General features: G+C 43.0%; 1 protein-coding gene across 2 annotated transcripts in view; it reads left to right on the forward strand.

The window, feature by feature from the left end:
* The window catches only part of LOC147724855 (protein FAM83H-like), a 233,759-nt gene extending 222,369 nt beyond the window's left edge, over positions 1–11,390 (forward strand). The window contains exons 5-6 of one of the 2 annotated variants that reach the window (XM_086966350.1): positions 1,283–4,263; positions 10,682–11,390. In XM_086966350.1, the coding sequence (XP_086822476.1) occupies positions 1,283–4,263; positions 10,682–10,692 (2,992 nt within the window). In that variant the 3' untranslated portion in view covers positions 10,693–11,390. Of the gene's footprint in view, positions 1–1,282; positions 7,932–8,072 lie in introns of both variants that reach the window. The other variant, XM_086966349.1, reaches the window with a different exon arrangement.
* The last annotated feature ends 4,929 nt before the right edge of the window (positions 11,391–16,319 follow it).

Genomic DNA, 16,319 nt, shown 5'->3' on the forward strand with positions numbered 1-16,319 from the left:
GATGGCGGAATAATGCACAGCAGGTGAATCTATATACACCTCAAGCTGCAATACAGTTGTTGCTGCAGCGTTTCATTTTTCCGTCATCACCTCTTTGAGGCTTTGTTGACATAAACTTTTATAATTCTCTTAAAGGCTTGGCCTTCTTGGGGATATTAGGTGTGAGGATACATTTCTAATAGAAGTTTCTTATATGTTTGATGCAGTGCTTAATTTGTAAATAATTAAGTGCCAGGGCCCTTCTCGGAAGGCCACTGCAGCTTGCACCACACATTGCCCCTGCCAGCGTTGCCAAAGACAGTACCAACATAGCACGTAGCCATCTCACTCCTACACGTGTGATAATTCAGACTATTTTAGGTCACACAAACCTATAATAATGATGTGAGAGGCTAGTATTATTAATTTTCAAAGCATATTGGCTTAATAAACACTGTTGTTGTGCTCATTTCAAAATTAAAGGCAGTGCCACCATGTGGTGGACTGTTACTAGAGCCGGTGCTGACATTTAAGTGCTGGTGCCGAGCACCGGAAACTACCGGCTCAAATTAAGCACTGGTTTGATGCATTATAACTTATTTCAAGTTCAGAGCTGCTTGTTTAACCAGTATCGATTTTTGCTTTCATCGATGATACAGCATGTTTGATAGGGGAAGGGTGACAAGTCTGTTGGTCAACTGTATCCGGGGTGCACTGTGACGCTGAATGTCACAGTATCATCTGTAAACACTAGAACAGCAATGATGGGGGAATGGTGTGCAAGTCACATTAACCCACCGCCTTGCTCTATTTTCCTTGCAAGTCAATGCTCTTCGAGAAGTCCCTATTTCTGAAGATAATGACACAAGCAGTTCAAATCGAGCGCTTTATGTCCCATTTTTAAATTTCATTTTCCATATATTTAAAGAAGGATGTGCATAGTCGGTGCATGGCTGTGCAAATTGGTAAATTTAGCTCTCCCAAAAAAGTAGTTCTGTTTTTACGGTGTTCAAAATCATTTGCGTTCTGCAGTGCCTTTTTGAGTGGTTGGGTTGGTTCAACCACTTTTGAGTTACTGATGAGCAATACAACATCCTGGTGGCTCTAAATGGCTGAACTGATTTGGCTCCAGACTCTTCAAAATCCAAGGTTGTGTTGTATGTGATATTTGTAAAGATGAAGAAAGCAACAGATGAGGTTTATGAAATATAAGAATTTATGCATCTGATGTGTTGATTTAATGGAACTGCTTACTGATTGGTCTGCAGCATTTTAAGTTTCTCTTTTATTTCTCTTTTTGCAGCTTCATGTGGTCCTATGAGAAGATCCACCGCAGCATCGCTCATGTCTTCCAAGGCGAATTGGTCTCCAGTTTCGATGAGGAATTTCGGATACTCTTTGCCCAGTCCGAACCCCTGGTTCCTCTGGAAGGTGCCCCCATTATAAAGATGGATAACCCATTTCAAATAACCCCTTATGGCGGATCCCGGCCGTTGTATCAAAGGAAGCTTCACATGATGTTCCCAAGAGATGATGGATCAATGAACTCCCTCCCTACATATTCCGAGAGGGTCGACCTAGACCGGCACTACCTGCAGGGCTTTCGGCGTGACGACATGATGCGGCACACCATGGAGGGCAACGTTATGCGAACGGATCAGAAGAAGATGGCCATGGAGATGGAGCAGAGCAGAGCCTTTCTACGAACCCGACAGCTGGAGGTAGATGGCTTGAAGAGGCACAGCTTTGCAGAGGGCACCTATGAGAACTATTCTGCCGCCAAACAGTACAGCCGGCAGATGTTTGTCAACAACAACGACGAGTATCGATTCCAGTCTAGTCATTTCCAGAAAGAACAGTTCTACCAAGCTGAGCGCCATTTGGGACCCACACGGCCACAGGGTCTGTTTGAGAAAATCCGAGCGGGCCGCCAGGGATTCCCAGAGCTGGATGAATATGGAAATGATCCGCGCTTCCAACCGGAGCCTCCGCCAATTGAACCAAATTACATGCAGGAAGGTTATCCTATGAGACTCGATTATGTGCACTCTAGCTCCTCTCGAGAAGCTCGACTTGGCTCAGACAAGGTGAACCTTGGACCAGAGGGTAGACTGGGTTACGGTACTCAGAGGAGGCAAAATGTGGGCCAGAAGTACATGTGCCAGACCTCTCCAACTCAGAAGCAGAGTCTGGAGCAAAGACAATTCTCACAAGACCAAGAGGTGGACAAGAAGCCTCAAGAGAACAAGCAGGGTCTGCGGAACTGGAGAATTTCATCTTACATGAGTGCATACCAGCCTGATCCTTCAGAAGAGGGCCTCCAGATGGCAATAGAGCCAGACTATGATGACGATGCTTTGGTTCCTCCGGAGAAAGCAGTTCCCAGTAGTGAAACACTGGCCAAGTTTTCATTGGATGACATTCCCCCATACAGGACGTCCGGAGCAGGGATGCCTACAGAGAGAGGAATGTACCCTAGTGACAATCTGGCAAAGTACTCTGGAGCTGTGGTGCAAAAAGAGAGAGAAATGAACACTAGTGAAATACTAGCAAAGTACTCTGGAGCTGTGTCGTCAACAGAGAGAACAATGAATACTAGTGAAATACTAGCAAAGTACTCTGGAGCTTTGTCGTCAACAGAGAGAGCAATGAACACTAGTGAAACTCTGGCCAGGTACTCCATTGACCCGATTCCACCATTCAGACCTACTGGCATGTTCAACACCACCGCCTTGGAGACAGAAAAAGCAAAAGAGGGGGCAGTGGTGGAGAAAGACGGCGAGGAAACCTCCATAGTACGTCATGAATCCTTTAGGTCCAGAATGAACCCGCTGATTCAGAGGAGTTCGCGGCTGAGGTCTTCTCTGATCTTTAGCTCTTCCAAAGTTGAACAGCATGCCTCAGCAACAGTCAAAGTGCAGCGCTTCCAGAAGGAGGAAACTGGCAGCGAGGTTACCAATGAAACCGAAGCCGGAATCATGTCCTCTAAAGTAGCACAAATTTTGGAGAAGTACAAATCCATTGGTAAAGACACAGAAAGCATGTCCGTGAGCCAAGGGACGATGGTCTCCAGAGTTCAAGAAGAAGACTCCAAGGGCACGCAGAGCCTCAGCACCGAAACCATGCAGTACAACAAAACCATTAAGTCCACGGTGCTGGACACGATGGAGCCCTTTAGTCGTACACTTCTGGATGCACAGTATAGTATGTCTTCAGTGAGCTCCCATACTACAGATCTTCCAAATACGGACAATCACGTAGTTACCATGAGCAGCAAGGTTGAAAAGATGGCCTCTGAACTCTTCACCACAGACAGCAGCAAACCTGCTCTTCCAGAGATTAGAGAAAGTCTGACCTCAGTGGCAGAAATCGAGGAACCCCCAAAACAGTCCAATCTTGAGGCTAAGAAGCCACCCAGCAGGCAAAATTCTGCATTGATTTTTGGTAATGCGCTGGAAAGTCTGTCAAGGAATCCAGAGTCATCAAACGCTGGGAATAAGTGTGAAGAAGACAAGCCGGAGCAGTCGCCGATGGAGTTTTTGAGGAAAGGATCATTAAAGTTCAAGCAGTTCTTGAATCCAAAAGCTGACAAAAAAGTAGAGGAAGAATCAACTTCTGATAATGCCAAGTTAGAGAAGCAAGGCTTGGCTTATAAGCGCCACTCGAAAGGAGATGTTCTGGAGTCAATAGCAGGGACTGAGATGGATGATAAATTCAAAAAACCTACCGCACTACCACCTGTATCGACACCAGCACCAACGCCAGCACCAACGCCAGCACCAATGCCAGCACCCACAACAGCGCCAGCACCAACTCCAGCACCAACTCCAGCACCAACACCAGCTCCAACGCCAAAGACCAGCCAGTCTCCCCAAAGCCGATTTCCCTCTTCAGCATCCAATGTCATTTACAGCAGCAATCTACGTGATGATACCAAGGTGATCCTGGAGCAAATCTCTGCCCACAGCCAGAAGAACCGCGCCGAGATGGCCAAACAAGCACAGCAGGCCCTTGTGGCTAACAACGATGATGAAAAGTCCAAACTGACCAGCAGCAACAGTTCGCTGGACAGCCAAAAGGAAGAGGCCCCTCCAAAGGACGAGGCCCTCACTAGAACTGACAGCTTTATAAGCCGCAGCCGATTCATGAGGCCCCAAACATCGACCGAGGACAGGGACACCATCTTGAAGAAGATGGAAAGCATGCGCAAGGAGAAACGGGTCTACAGCAGGTTCGAGGTCTTCTGCAAGAAAGAGGAGCAGCCAAACAATGGAGAATCTGATGGTGAGGCAGACCACAAAGACAAGAGGATTAGCAAATTTATGCCCAAACTACTAGGCACCTTTAAAAACAAAAAATGATCTAAGCGACCCCGTCCTTCGGGAATGCCACGGTCGTAACTATCTTATTGGAGGATGGGAATTGGGGGAGGAGGGTTAGTTATAATCGCATTTAGTTGCTTCCGTTGAAAAAGCCATAGTTACGACAGGCTCACCGAGGCTTGTCGAGCGCCCAATGGGCCATTCAGGTAGCGCAGGCGCACAGCTTTTCACTGGAGGCCTACTTGAAGCGTAATGCTATTTATGATGCTGCACAATCACTTTTGATGTTTACGTCAAGTGACCTGGAAGTGAATGTGTAAATTAACCACCTTCAAGAGACACTGCCCACACCAGGGACTTGTTTGTGTTTCACGAGCGTGAGGAACATAGCTTCTGGGAAATCCATGAGTGTTTGAAAACATAATTTGCCTTTTCCAAAGCCCTTATCCCCTTGTTTTCTTGTTTTTGGCTTAGCAATTCTCCCTGTGTTTGCCACCTTCCTGCGTTGGCCACCAAGTGATGCTTAGACTCCTCCGCTTACCTTCATGATCATAATATGTGGTTTCTCTGGAGCAGCTGTAATGGGTTCATAGTGGCAGGATTGAAGATACGCTATAGATCTCAGAAGAATGGCCCCAGTCACTCCTAGTCTAATATCGAATATGAGGATGCTTTGTGGTGCATACTTGTAGACACTGGAAAACCCGCGGGCACTCGTGCCATAAGACGTAGCACTATGGAATGCCCAGGTCTAGAAAGTATTGTCCAATATAGAATCCTTGCATATCATTAACCATTGGCTGTATGAGATGTGCTCTTGCAGACATTAATGATGATGCAAGGTGGATCCGTGGGACAGAAACATCACCTTAAGCTGTTGTCCTAAAGGCACTTACCAAGGTGTAGCGCTTTATGAAACTCCAAAATGAATTTATAAAGACGAGTAGGGTCCGTACAGATGTATAATTTACTATTCCCATTTTCAAGACCAGACAGAAAAATGTAATTCAGGGATGGAGAGTGATACAGAGACCAACGCAGTGGGTAAACCAGAGCCCTCCGGTGCTCGGTCATACTTCTTGGGGGCAATGCCATGGGATCTCACTAAATTCACCGAACGCTCACGGTCAGGTTTACACCCAATTTGGGGGTTTGGAAGGCGGCACAAAGCCTTCTGTCATCTGAGTGGTAACTTGGCAGATGCCTCATGCCCAATAGATTGAGGCTCTTCACAGATATTCATTGACCTTGGGTTGAATGGGGCCCTTAAAGAATGAAGCACCCTGTACTGCAAGAGCTGCAGGGCCCTGTGTTAAGACCCTGCCCAGACCACAAACAAGTAAGGCAGATTTATTTTGGGTTGATTCTCAGGTGTCCAACATTGTTGCCAATGCTCAGCACAGTTCTTTCACTTTCCCAAGCAAACGGGAGCCCCAGCCTCACATGCAGGAAGTCTCAGCAAATCCGGCACGCACAGCCCACTTATGCCTTGAAATGAAAGAATGTTGTCCTTATGCACAAATTATGTGATGGGAAGGCCCAAATTATGTGGCAGGGTTGACTAAATCATTTGGTAAGAAAAGCCAAATTATGTGGCGTACTGCAGTACATTTTAGGACCGTATTACTGCCACATTTTGTCTGTTTTTTACACACGTTTTACACTGCCTAGGCAAAGGTCCCATCTCATTAGTAACAGTTTAACACTGAAATGCAGCAGTAGGTATTGAAAGATGACCAACCATGCAGCTTTCGAAAAGGCCCTTCCACTGCACGGCAACATACGTCATTGTCGTTTCAGTAATTTTTGATCCGTTCGAGCTAGAAAGTTTTATGCAAAATATGTAGCAGATGATCAATTATGGGGCAAATGCGGCAAATCCTTAATTATGCAGAAAACGACAAGCATGAAATTACATATACCAGTGGCCTTGAATGCATAGAATTGGGTTCGCGCCTGATGCAGGAGTCTCTACGATGACAACAGGTTAGAGTTGTATACATTTTGGTACTAGGGGACTTTGCCCAGAGGCTTCAACAAATACATTAACACACACATGATGCTTATTTCCTATATGAAGGTGGCCCATCAAATAAAAATAGTACCATATGTAAATGTGTATATTGCCTTATGGTGGATTCCGGCGGATCTATTGCCATCCATTCAAGGTAAATAACATGAGACCCACCAAGATGAATCACAGTATGCATCTGCTGTCCCTCAACAGCTCCAAGATTCCATTCATGGGCAAAAATCTCTACGACAATGATTGAGATTAGAAGAGTAATTTAATCCAGTCCTACATTGAAAGGAATGCGATTTTGTGTTTATTTAGGCATGAAATCCACCTAAAAAATGTTTGTAGAAAGATATCTATGTAAGGTGAAGATACTGGCAGTCTATATTTTGGAGTGAATGCATTTCATAAGTATATTTTGAAGTGTATCTTTTCATGGAAGATCTAAACTAAAAACGAAAAGAATCTGGCTGCTACGACGGCATAGGTAACATCAAATGAGGAAAGGTATGCAATACAGGAAGGCCAAAAAACTCAAAAGAAGTGAACATTTAGCGAGCTTTCCCAGACAGTAACTGCCCGATGCCCGCCACCTTCCCTCAAATACCATCTCAACCATGGCAACCCAAGTCAGGATGATGTCCAAAGGGGCATGGAAGTGGCTACACTCTGTGGTAGACAACCTCATCCTGCTAAAAGGTTAGCGCAAAGGTGCTACCTCTTTGCAGATATGGAGGTATATGGGGGGGGGCAGTGCTGACAGATGCCACCCCTTGCTTGCCCTTGCTACCCTTTGACTCAAGCGGCCTGAAAGCTGCTGCAAGAACAGAAAGTAAATAGAGTTGTAAATTCTGTCATTTGCAATACTTGCTCTTTCCATATCACCGCAGCAGCAAACAGGAGACTGTTAAGTGAACAAAGATGGACCAGGGGGTCATAGTTGTCTTTAATTTGGTGGTCAAAATGTGCCTGTTGTCACATCCCTGTAGTCCTAATGCCACGTTATTTACAAGAGCACATATGGTGTGTGATTTAAAGTTTTAGCCCTCTCTTAGACTATTTCTAAATGTCGTTCAACAGTCTCCTAACTGCAGATTCGTCTCCCTTGATTTACGAAGCGCCATATTTTTGTTGGAATGAAAGGCGTGTCCTCTTTATTTCTTCTCGCGGACACTCCTCCTCCGGGGTGTTTGATGGTCAGGCCGCCAGAGAACCTTCTTTACAAGAGCTCCTGCAGTTCTGGGACTCTAAGCAGCTCTGGGACTCTAAGCAGCTCAACAGCAATTAGTGAGGTGGTAGCTAAGTCAGTCCCACACCAAGACTTTAAACTTGTGCCTTCTAAAGAAGAGAGGCATCAAGATGTGACTGAGACAGGCAAAGTTCTAAAAAAGTAAATGAATAAAAAAAGTGTCCAAAAACAGAAGCAGGATAACAACACAGCAGTTTAAGGCTAGGTAGAGCGTAAGGACAGGTAAAGTCTTTGTGTAAAATGTAGGCATTCCAGGGGCATTAGAGATGGGCTTGGCAGATTATAAACAATTATTGAAATCTTTGATTTTGAATCCAAGGTGCTCTTCTCACATTTATGGGTTGTGATCTACTGAGACATGCCGGTACAAAAGGGAGTGGTGATGGACGGAGCATCTGAATCAATCAAACACTCACACCCAGTCAAAAGATCTGGGTTTAATCCATCACCGTTCTTTATCCCACTCTGCCACCCCAGTTCAGACATGGCTACTGAGACATGCCAGCAATACCAGCAGATTCCCACTACAGGTCGCCGCCTCTGAATAGCCATGCTCCTGTGGACAAGTCATTCACAAGTCTGCCGGATAGGAATATATCTTGGCCAGGCCTACTTTCACTGTTGCTTCACGTCGAAAGCGAGTACACATCTTGTATATAGATTGTCAGCCTGAGCTTAAATGCCACGCTGGGCTTCCTCATCCCTAAAGGTAAACTAGGCTGTCCCCCCTAGGATACTAAGTTAAAAAAAAACAAAAAAAATCAAAAACGGGTTTGGAGCGGGCATGATGGTTGAATGGTTCACTGAAGGCACCATTCGCTAGCAGCTGGTCAAATGCCGCGTCTCATGGCAACTCTTTACCTAGAAATTATCAAGTGTTTTATTAATCACACTAATTGCTCTGTAGTATTCTTGAGGAGGTCATATACATTCAGAAATCCTCTCCAGACAGCATAAGGTTTACTTGGGGTGGTCAGGTCCTTTAGGGGTAGCCACTAGAACTACAAATACATCAAGCTTGTTCACAGCCTCAGAATTGTGGTTCCGGATCCAGCATTGGTGCCAAAACCCAGAATTGAATCCTTTGTGTAATTTCTACCACAATGGTTTGTATTGGGTATATTGTTTGTCTGTTTTGTTTCCTGAGAAACCCTGACAGGCTAAAGGGGCATTGTGCTGGAAGAATCCCCTATGCAACTATGCAGATCCTATGTGAATAGGCACATGCTGTGAGTGGGGAGTGGAGTTCAGCCTGTACAATGTTGTCGACTTAACACTGGTTTCTTCTAGGAGGTTTGCCGGCGAAAGGAACTGATATAAGTGGGGGTGGAGTTAAAAGGTGGTAGAACGTAAAAGGTGGCAAGAGATTACTTACAGTATCTGTTGAGCGAGAGTCACACTTGTCCTCTACAAAACTGATTACAGCAGTCATTTTGAGGGATTACACGTGAAGCAGACACCACTTTTTTAGGATTATCAAGCTTTGTGACATTTCTGAAAACACCTAAAAGTGAAAGCAAAAATAGCGTTTCGGTCCAGAATGTAGTTATGGGCCTCCAACAGGCTTTAAATAAGTTCCTCTGGGCTCTGTTGGCGTCCGGTAGCGCTAATGTTGTAGCTCCTTGACAACCACCAGCACTTAAAACACGAATATTGTTCATATGATGCCAGTTCATGCAGGTCTAGTTGATGTTGATAGACACATAGAGTTTTGCCAAGCCTATAATCTTGATCATCACAAACTACTTCCTCGATTTTGCCTTCCCAGAACAAGATTGACCACTTTTCGCTGTCAGCATTTGACTAACATCATTGGGGCAGCAGAAGTGACATTACACATCAAGATTCCCAGAGGACCTTTGACTCTAATGACATAACAAAAATGACATTACACAGCCTGTGACCTGGATTACATAACAGGATTAAAATATCCCGAAGTAGTGCAAAAGTACCCAATGCCTTCAAATGCTTTAATCAGCTAGTAAAGGACAGGTTTAAACATCTCAAAGATCCCACAGTTGCAACCAGTAGTGAACCCTAAATGAAATAGTTGCTATCAGCTAATTTTCCACAAACGGTGCAGCTATGAGTCCAAAGCTAGTTTGTGTGCGATGGAAGTGTGCACAGAAGCGCTAATGTAGTTCCCTCTGCATCTTCTTCAGGTTCTGGAAATTGATTGTAGAGCCTTGAAACAGAAGTCACTCAGCAGTTTTTAAGATGTTGTCTTCCCCTATGCCCATGTGAATTCCTCTATGAAGGTGTGTAGAAGTTCTACAGTTAGACTGAGTCCCCTGGTAAGATAAGCAAGCAAATAGAAGGGTAGGTAGGTAAGCAGATGGCTAGGTATGTAGATGTATTGATAGATATCAATGTATGTTTAGATAAATGTAATTTAGGTGTAAATGAATGTTTAGGCAACCAGAATGCAAAAGAAGGGAAGGTAAAAATAAGTTTGATTTGATCACAGGGGTTCTTTTGATTGGTTTTATGATTCCATTGGCTTTTACCACTAGAAAGGGGGTATACATTAGGAAGATTGTAAATTTAAAAGTAACTCAAGAAATATTTATGGATTCAGGTAAAAGAACAATTGACATGGATTGTGGCTCATAGAAGGAGGTCTTCGCTTCAGAGTGAAGTAGTTTAGTGAAGCATTAGCCGTGGAGTGCACTGGGGCCAGATGTAAATGACTCAGCATAGACTTGCTGTAGGTTTGGGTAAGACAAGATATCCCCAACTTTAAAGTGACATAGGGAATAATGTGACCGCTCCAAACATTGAGGTCACACGTACAATGATGTGGGAGTAAAGAGGTTTGTGCATACAGGGAAGCTAACTTTAAAACGTAATTTAATTAAAGTGGTTGTACTAGAGGGAATCTCCTTCCTACACAACATGGCTTACGGCTGCTCATATTGCTTCCCACCTGCCCAAATATCCATTGTTCTGCACACGTCATGTGTTACTCTCACTGTTATCAGGCACATTGTGGTACTGCAGAGCTGTTGGAAGTGTGTAGAGGCGTTGTATGACCAAGCTATTAAAGAACTGTGTAATGAAGTTGGTCCAGGCCCAAATACAGATACAAATAAATTCTTTATTCTTATGTTACAGGGTACAGTTAAGCTAAGGAACCTCAACCTAAAGATTTTCCGGTATGGCTCAATCTCTTACCTCCCTATGATCAACTGGGACTACAGCATCTGCTGCTCCATCTTCTTGCCTGTCAAAGCTGTGTCTGAAGATCACTCTTTCCACCTTCTTCCTCTACTAATGATTACTCCATTCACTCCCTGATCATTCTTTGTGGTCTCCTTTTTTCTTCACTGCACGTACTTTAGTATCCGAGGCAAACATGGCCTCCAGTCTTAGCTTAACTGTATCCGGTAACATAAGACTAAAGAAGAACGTGTGAATATTCGTCGGCCTGGACCACTTTTGTTACAACTTCCCTGGAAACAAGGATACACAAGGTCTTCGAGATCTTGTACTTACCCAGGATTTTTTCAGAGAGCACGTGCGACTTGATCTTGAGAAATGGCCCGCAAGCCGCTCTTACAGTGTTACGTGGCGGACCATAACCCTGCGGGCTCGCGGCTGCCCCGGCTGGCATCCTTTCTAAGCTCATTGTCGAGCAGCCCTGGAGGAAGTGGGCATTGTATCATGGACCAAACCAGAGATGTACTCTTTGTAAAACAAGAGCGGGGGTAGGGGCACAGGTGATTTTAAATCTGTACATTGTCAAAACTGCACAGTTACCTTGTTCTTGAATAAATAAGCATTTTTAAAACTGTTCCTAAATAAAGGCACCTTTTTTAAAAAATACCCATGTTCATTGTCATATCTATCCATGGATTTTTTTCTGACCCTGATGTCTTTTGGTCTTGTGTTTCCTTTTGATGGCTCCCGATATGTTTGTTAATTTTAGTATATTTGGAAAATGTGGTTGAGTTAAATGGAGATCTAAATTCTAAGTAGCATATTCTTGAGTTTACCTACATAAGTATTGTGACGACTATGAAGACAACAATAAGACAAAAAAATGGGGAGCAAATGTTCGGAATTTCTTTACCTCCTGTTTATGGCTCCAAGACAAGAAAACTTTACTTTTTTACATATTCGCTAGCCAATCTTTAAGTTTCTGAAATGCATATGGGGGGCATTCTTTCTTTTCTCCTTTTGAACTACTATTCCTTTCAAATAGCTTTGTTAATGAATGTTCATTATTTTCATCCCTTCCATGAAAGAACTTATTTCCTTTAGGTCTTTATTGGGTATGTTACTTGATAGCTTTGGCTCTGATCAAAGCAATATATTTCTCTCACCTCATTCTATTGGCTGTTAGGTGTATCATTCTACCACCTCTAGTGTGCTTGTATTGCAATGCACGAGGTCTATTTTACATCTCAAAAGTACAGGATATATTCATACATTAAACTATTTCTCTTACATATGTACTGTATAAAGAAAGCAATCTATCTTTTTTTGTTTTGTTGCTGCTCATTCTACCAGTTTTTTCATGTTTTAGTCTAAAGTTGTGTGCTTGTTTTCCCTGTCCACCTTCTGAATTCTTTCTGCTACCTGGATTTCCTACTAACTTTCCACTTATGTTTATTTTCCATTCATTTTCCCCTGCATGAATTTTACCATTGGTTAGCAATTGTTCTTCCTCCTCCCTTCTCTCTTAAAAATGCTTTGCCAAAGCCACTAGGCCTTAATGGGCTAACAAATGCAAACATAGCTACCCAGAAATTATCTTTGTGTTTTAGCAGGTTAAATCTAGGCCTGTTGGCTTTGCCAATTATTATTGTCCTTCTTCCCCTGAAGAGACTTTTATATTTTGGTTCTTTTCCATTATTCTCTTCAACTCTGCTGAAAATGGAGATCCAGGCAGGTAGATCCAGGAAACAACTCTATATCAAGATGTGAGTAAGTAAAGGAGTGGGGCAGACATGTCCGGAAGCGAAGCTGCCAGAACAAACTTCCACGCACTAACCAACATACAAAGAATTCCTGCCAGTTATATTACTCTTTCCACTACCAAAATTCCACCCAGACTATATGTTCCGTACACTACTAGATTTTTGATTGATGTTTGGTATTTCAGTCACCCTATATCAAGTAATTCATCCTCTTTTCTCTAACTGCATTAGGAAATCATCATGATCTTCTCCTCATTTAGCCTAGCACAAAGGGAAATACGGGTGCCACTGGGCATGGAAACAAAACCCACCAGTGTTAGCTAATTTCTCTCTGCTAGAAACACCTGCTGTAATCAAAATTCTGAACTCCATGCGATCCGGTTCCCCCGGCATCGGTATTGAAGCAAATCCCAGAAGTAATAGGGTTGACACTCACACCACTGTTTAATAACATAATTACATCTGGCATATTCCCCAGCCAGTGGAAGAAGGCCTCTATCCTTCCCTTGTTTAAAAAAAACCAACCTTGGACTCCAGTGATCCAAAAAATTACAGGCCAAATTCAAGACTCCCACTTCCGACCAAGATCATTGAAAAGGCCATAAACACCCATCTCAGCTCATATCTTTTAACCAACAATCTGTTCTACCCATCGCAGTATGGTTTTAGAGCAGATCATAGCACAGAGCTGGCTCTAATTAAATCGACGGAGGAGGTGAGGGAGGCGTTGGACAGAGGAGAAAATGCTATTCTGATTTTATTGGATATGTCAGCAGCCTTTGACACGGTCTATCATGAGGTTCTGATGGACCGGCTGTCTGAAATAGGGGTACAAGGTGCTACATGGAACCTTTTGCAGGCGTTCCTTTTGGGAAGAACGCAAACTGTAGATCTGGACTACCACAGGTCAAAGCCGTTCACTCTCCCGTGTGGGGTGCCACAGGGATCATCATAAAGCCCTGCACTCTTTAATGTATATGTGACCTCCTTGGCAGCCCTGATCGAATCGTATGGTTTCCATATCACCTCATATGCAGATGACACGCAAATAGTGTTGTCAATCAGAAACGGAGAAGAGAAGGAAACGGGGGCTTGATTTCATGATTGCATCTCAGGATGGATGTCTGCCAACTGCTTAAAATTAAACTCTGGCAAAACAGAGGTAAGGACCTATATTTGAAAATAACCCTAATATGTAGACCCCAGAGTGGTGGCCAGAAGAGCTGAGAGAGTGCCCAACACCCACCTAAAAAGCAAAAAACCTCGGGGGTGATCATTGACAAGAAGTTCTCTTATGGCGATCACATAAACATGGTGGTCTAAGCATACTGCCTAATCCTTAGAATAATAAGGAACATAACGTTTTTCCTTCCTGAGGGCAGTCTCAGGACAGTTATCACAGCCCTCATTACGGCGCAGATTGTCTACTGCAACAGTCTTCTGCTAAATGCCCCAAAAAGCTCATTAATTGACTGCAAATTGCACACAATGCAGCAGCAAGACTACTCACTGAACCCCCAAATTTGTCTCTGTAAAGAAAGAGCTGGCAAAACTTTACTGGCTCCCCGTCCCCGTGAAGCAAAGAGTATGTTTTAAGGCCCTCTGTATGGCCTTTAAAGCGCTCAATGGAATTGGCCCTAACCATCTCAGGCAGAAATTCAAATGGTACATGCCCGCTAGGAATCTTCGGTCCACAGAAGCAAAACTAGTCAGTATTTCCCCCTATCAAAAAGGCCAGATTGGGAGGGGGGAAGGGGGGGGGGCAGAAGTTTCTTTACATGTGCCTCCATAGCTCCCATTTCATCTGAGGAACTTATCGGATCTCCTCTCATTCAGAAACATAAACATAACATAATATCATCTACAGAAAGAGGCTGCTGGCATCAGGTAAAATTATATTGTTCACATTATCCTTTTTGTAACTGAGTTTGCTAAATATCTTCTAAAAATATTAACCAGCCTTTTATAGTGCATTATCTTTGAAAGAATTTCCCTTCATCCGTGTTGTAATGTCTCACCTTGTGATTTATAACTTGGGTGGGAGGCAATTATCTCATGATAATGCTGTCCATGCTGTTCATTAATGCTGTAGTGCATACCAGTATCTTCTGTTCATTACCTCCAAACAATATGGTCCATGTATTCATGGGGGGCTGTTTTTCTTGTTTTGTTTTTTAACTTCTTCATTCTCATTTCTTAGTCTTGACGTAAGTTTCCACTGTTCCTGCCTCATTGTCTGAGAATTGAAGCCTTTATCGCATAAGATGACTTATTTGTGTCCTGTGTGTCCATAGTGCTGTACAATAGTAGCAGGAAAGGATGGAAGGGCACACAACCTCATGTCTCCTAGTATAACAAGAAAAGTTCTTTGCAACATTTTATATCCATGGCTTACTAATTTCCACCTGTTACTGGAGCCAGTCTTAAGTCGTACTTAATTAGTCAGTTGTCTGAAATGATGGCTTCAACACCCACTTCTCTTTCTACGTTTTGTGCATAACCATTTGCCCATGATCCCAGAAAAGTTTTTTCTTGATTTTGTTTGGTTATTTAGACAATGCACAAGTCCCAACCAATGCTGGTTCATAGGTAGCACAGACTATAAAGATTTTCCAGAAAAGCCCATGTTCTGTGCCTTCATAATGACTGGCATATGTGTGTCTACCATACCTAACAAACAAACATGTATTTTTCAACCTTGTAAATTGTAAAAATTGTAAAATCGCATCAAGTGACAGCCTCGCAATTTAGCTTCCTCGTGCACATTAAGGTAAATTTTAATTTATCGAATAGTTTGCATTGTTCTTACAGCAGCACTAAGGGATATATATGCACATTACCGGCATACTTTTTAACAGTTCTGTGTGACATGTTAAAAATATCCCACGATGCAGTGTACCACTTTTAAGTAAATGCACTAAAATTATTACACTATTCCTGCTCTGTTCAATTTTAAACAGAATTTATTAGGAAAATTCCATAAAAACAAATTCAAAATAAATATGCCATTATGACCCAAGTCCTCAGCCACATCCTACACTTTGATTACGAAATGAGAGGCCTCATTTACTTTTACATAAAACACAGAGTTCGTCACAAATGTTTATATCAAGTAGAACTTCGACATAGTCCTAAATTACGCGCTCTTCCTAATGGGCAAATGGCTTCAAAATGGAAGGTTTTTTTCTTCAATTATCCTTGCATTTTAATATCAAGTTACAAATCTAAGGCTCTGGCATGCATATATTTTACCTCCTTACATACTGCTCATCTCAAGTCTATTTCACTGTCACCTCTTCCAATGCCCTTTGTAGTTCAATTACTTGCAAAAAATCAAGATTATCCATGTACGTATTATGCTTTTCAGCAACATATGCCACTAATTCATATTTAAGGTCACACTTTTCTTTGGTTGTTTTATGCTCAAAATTATGCGCTTACAGGAATGTATTGTATACTCCATATACAATTTTATATAGGAAAAGGCGATTGCATAAACAGAGTGTGTGGAAAGCTAAGTTAATTATTCTGTATGTTAATTTTTAAAACGTCTTTAACCCCTTCACTGCTGGCCCATTTCTGCCCCTGTGCGGTAAACAAATGAACAGGGGCGGGCCATGACGAACCCCAGCCGTCATCAGCACACGAGCACCGTAGTGCATGACGGCTGGGGTTCGTCATCAGCATGCAAGGGGTTAATTGCCCATTGAAATATTCAGCTACTTACAGATCTTCGCACATTACACTGACAAGGGGCATAATTAAACAAAGTCATATTCTTTTTAAAATGAATGTGGGTCACAGCAGGTCAGAAATGGGAAGTTTCCTGT

Source organism: Lissotriton vulgaris, chromosome 4_1 (genome assembly GCF_964263255.1).
Source record: "Lissotriton vulgaris chromosome 4_1, aLisVul1.2, whole genome shotgun sequence".
In the NCBI taxonomy this organism is placed as follows: domain Eukaryota; kingdom Metazoa; phylum Chordata; class Amphibia; order Caudata; family Salamandridae; genus Lissotriton; species Lissotriton vulgaris.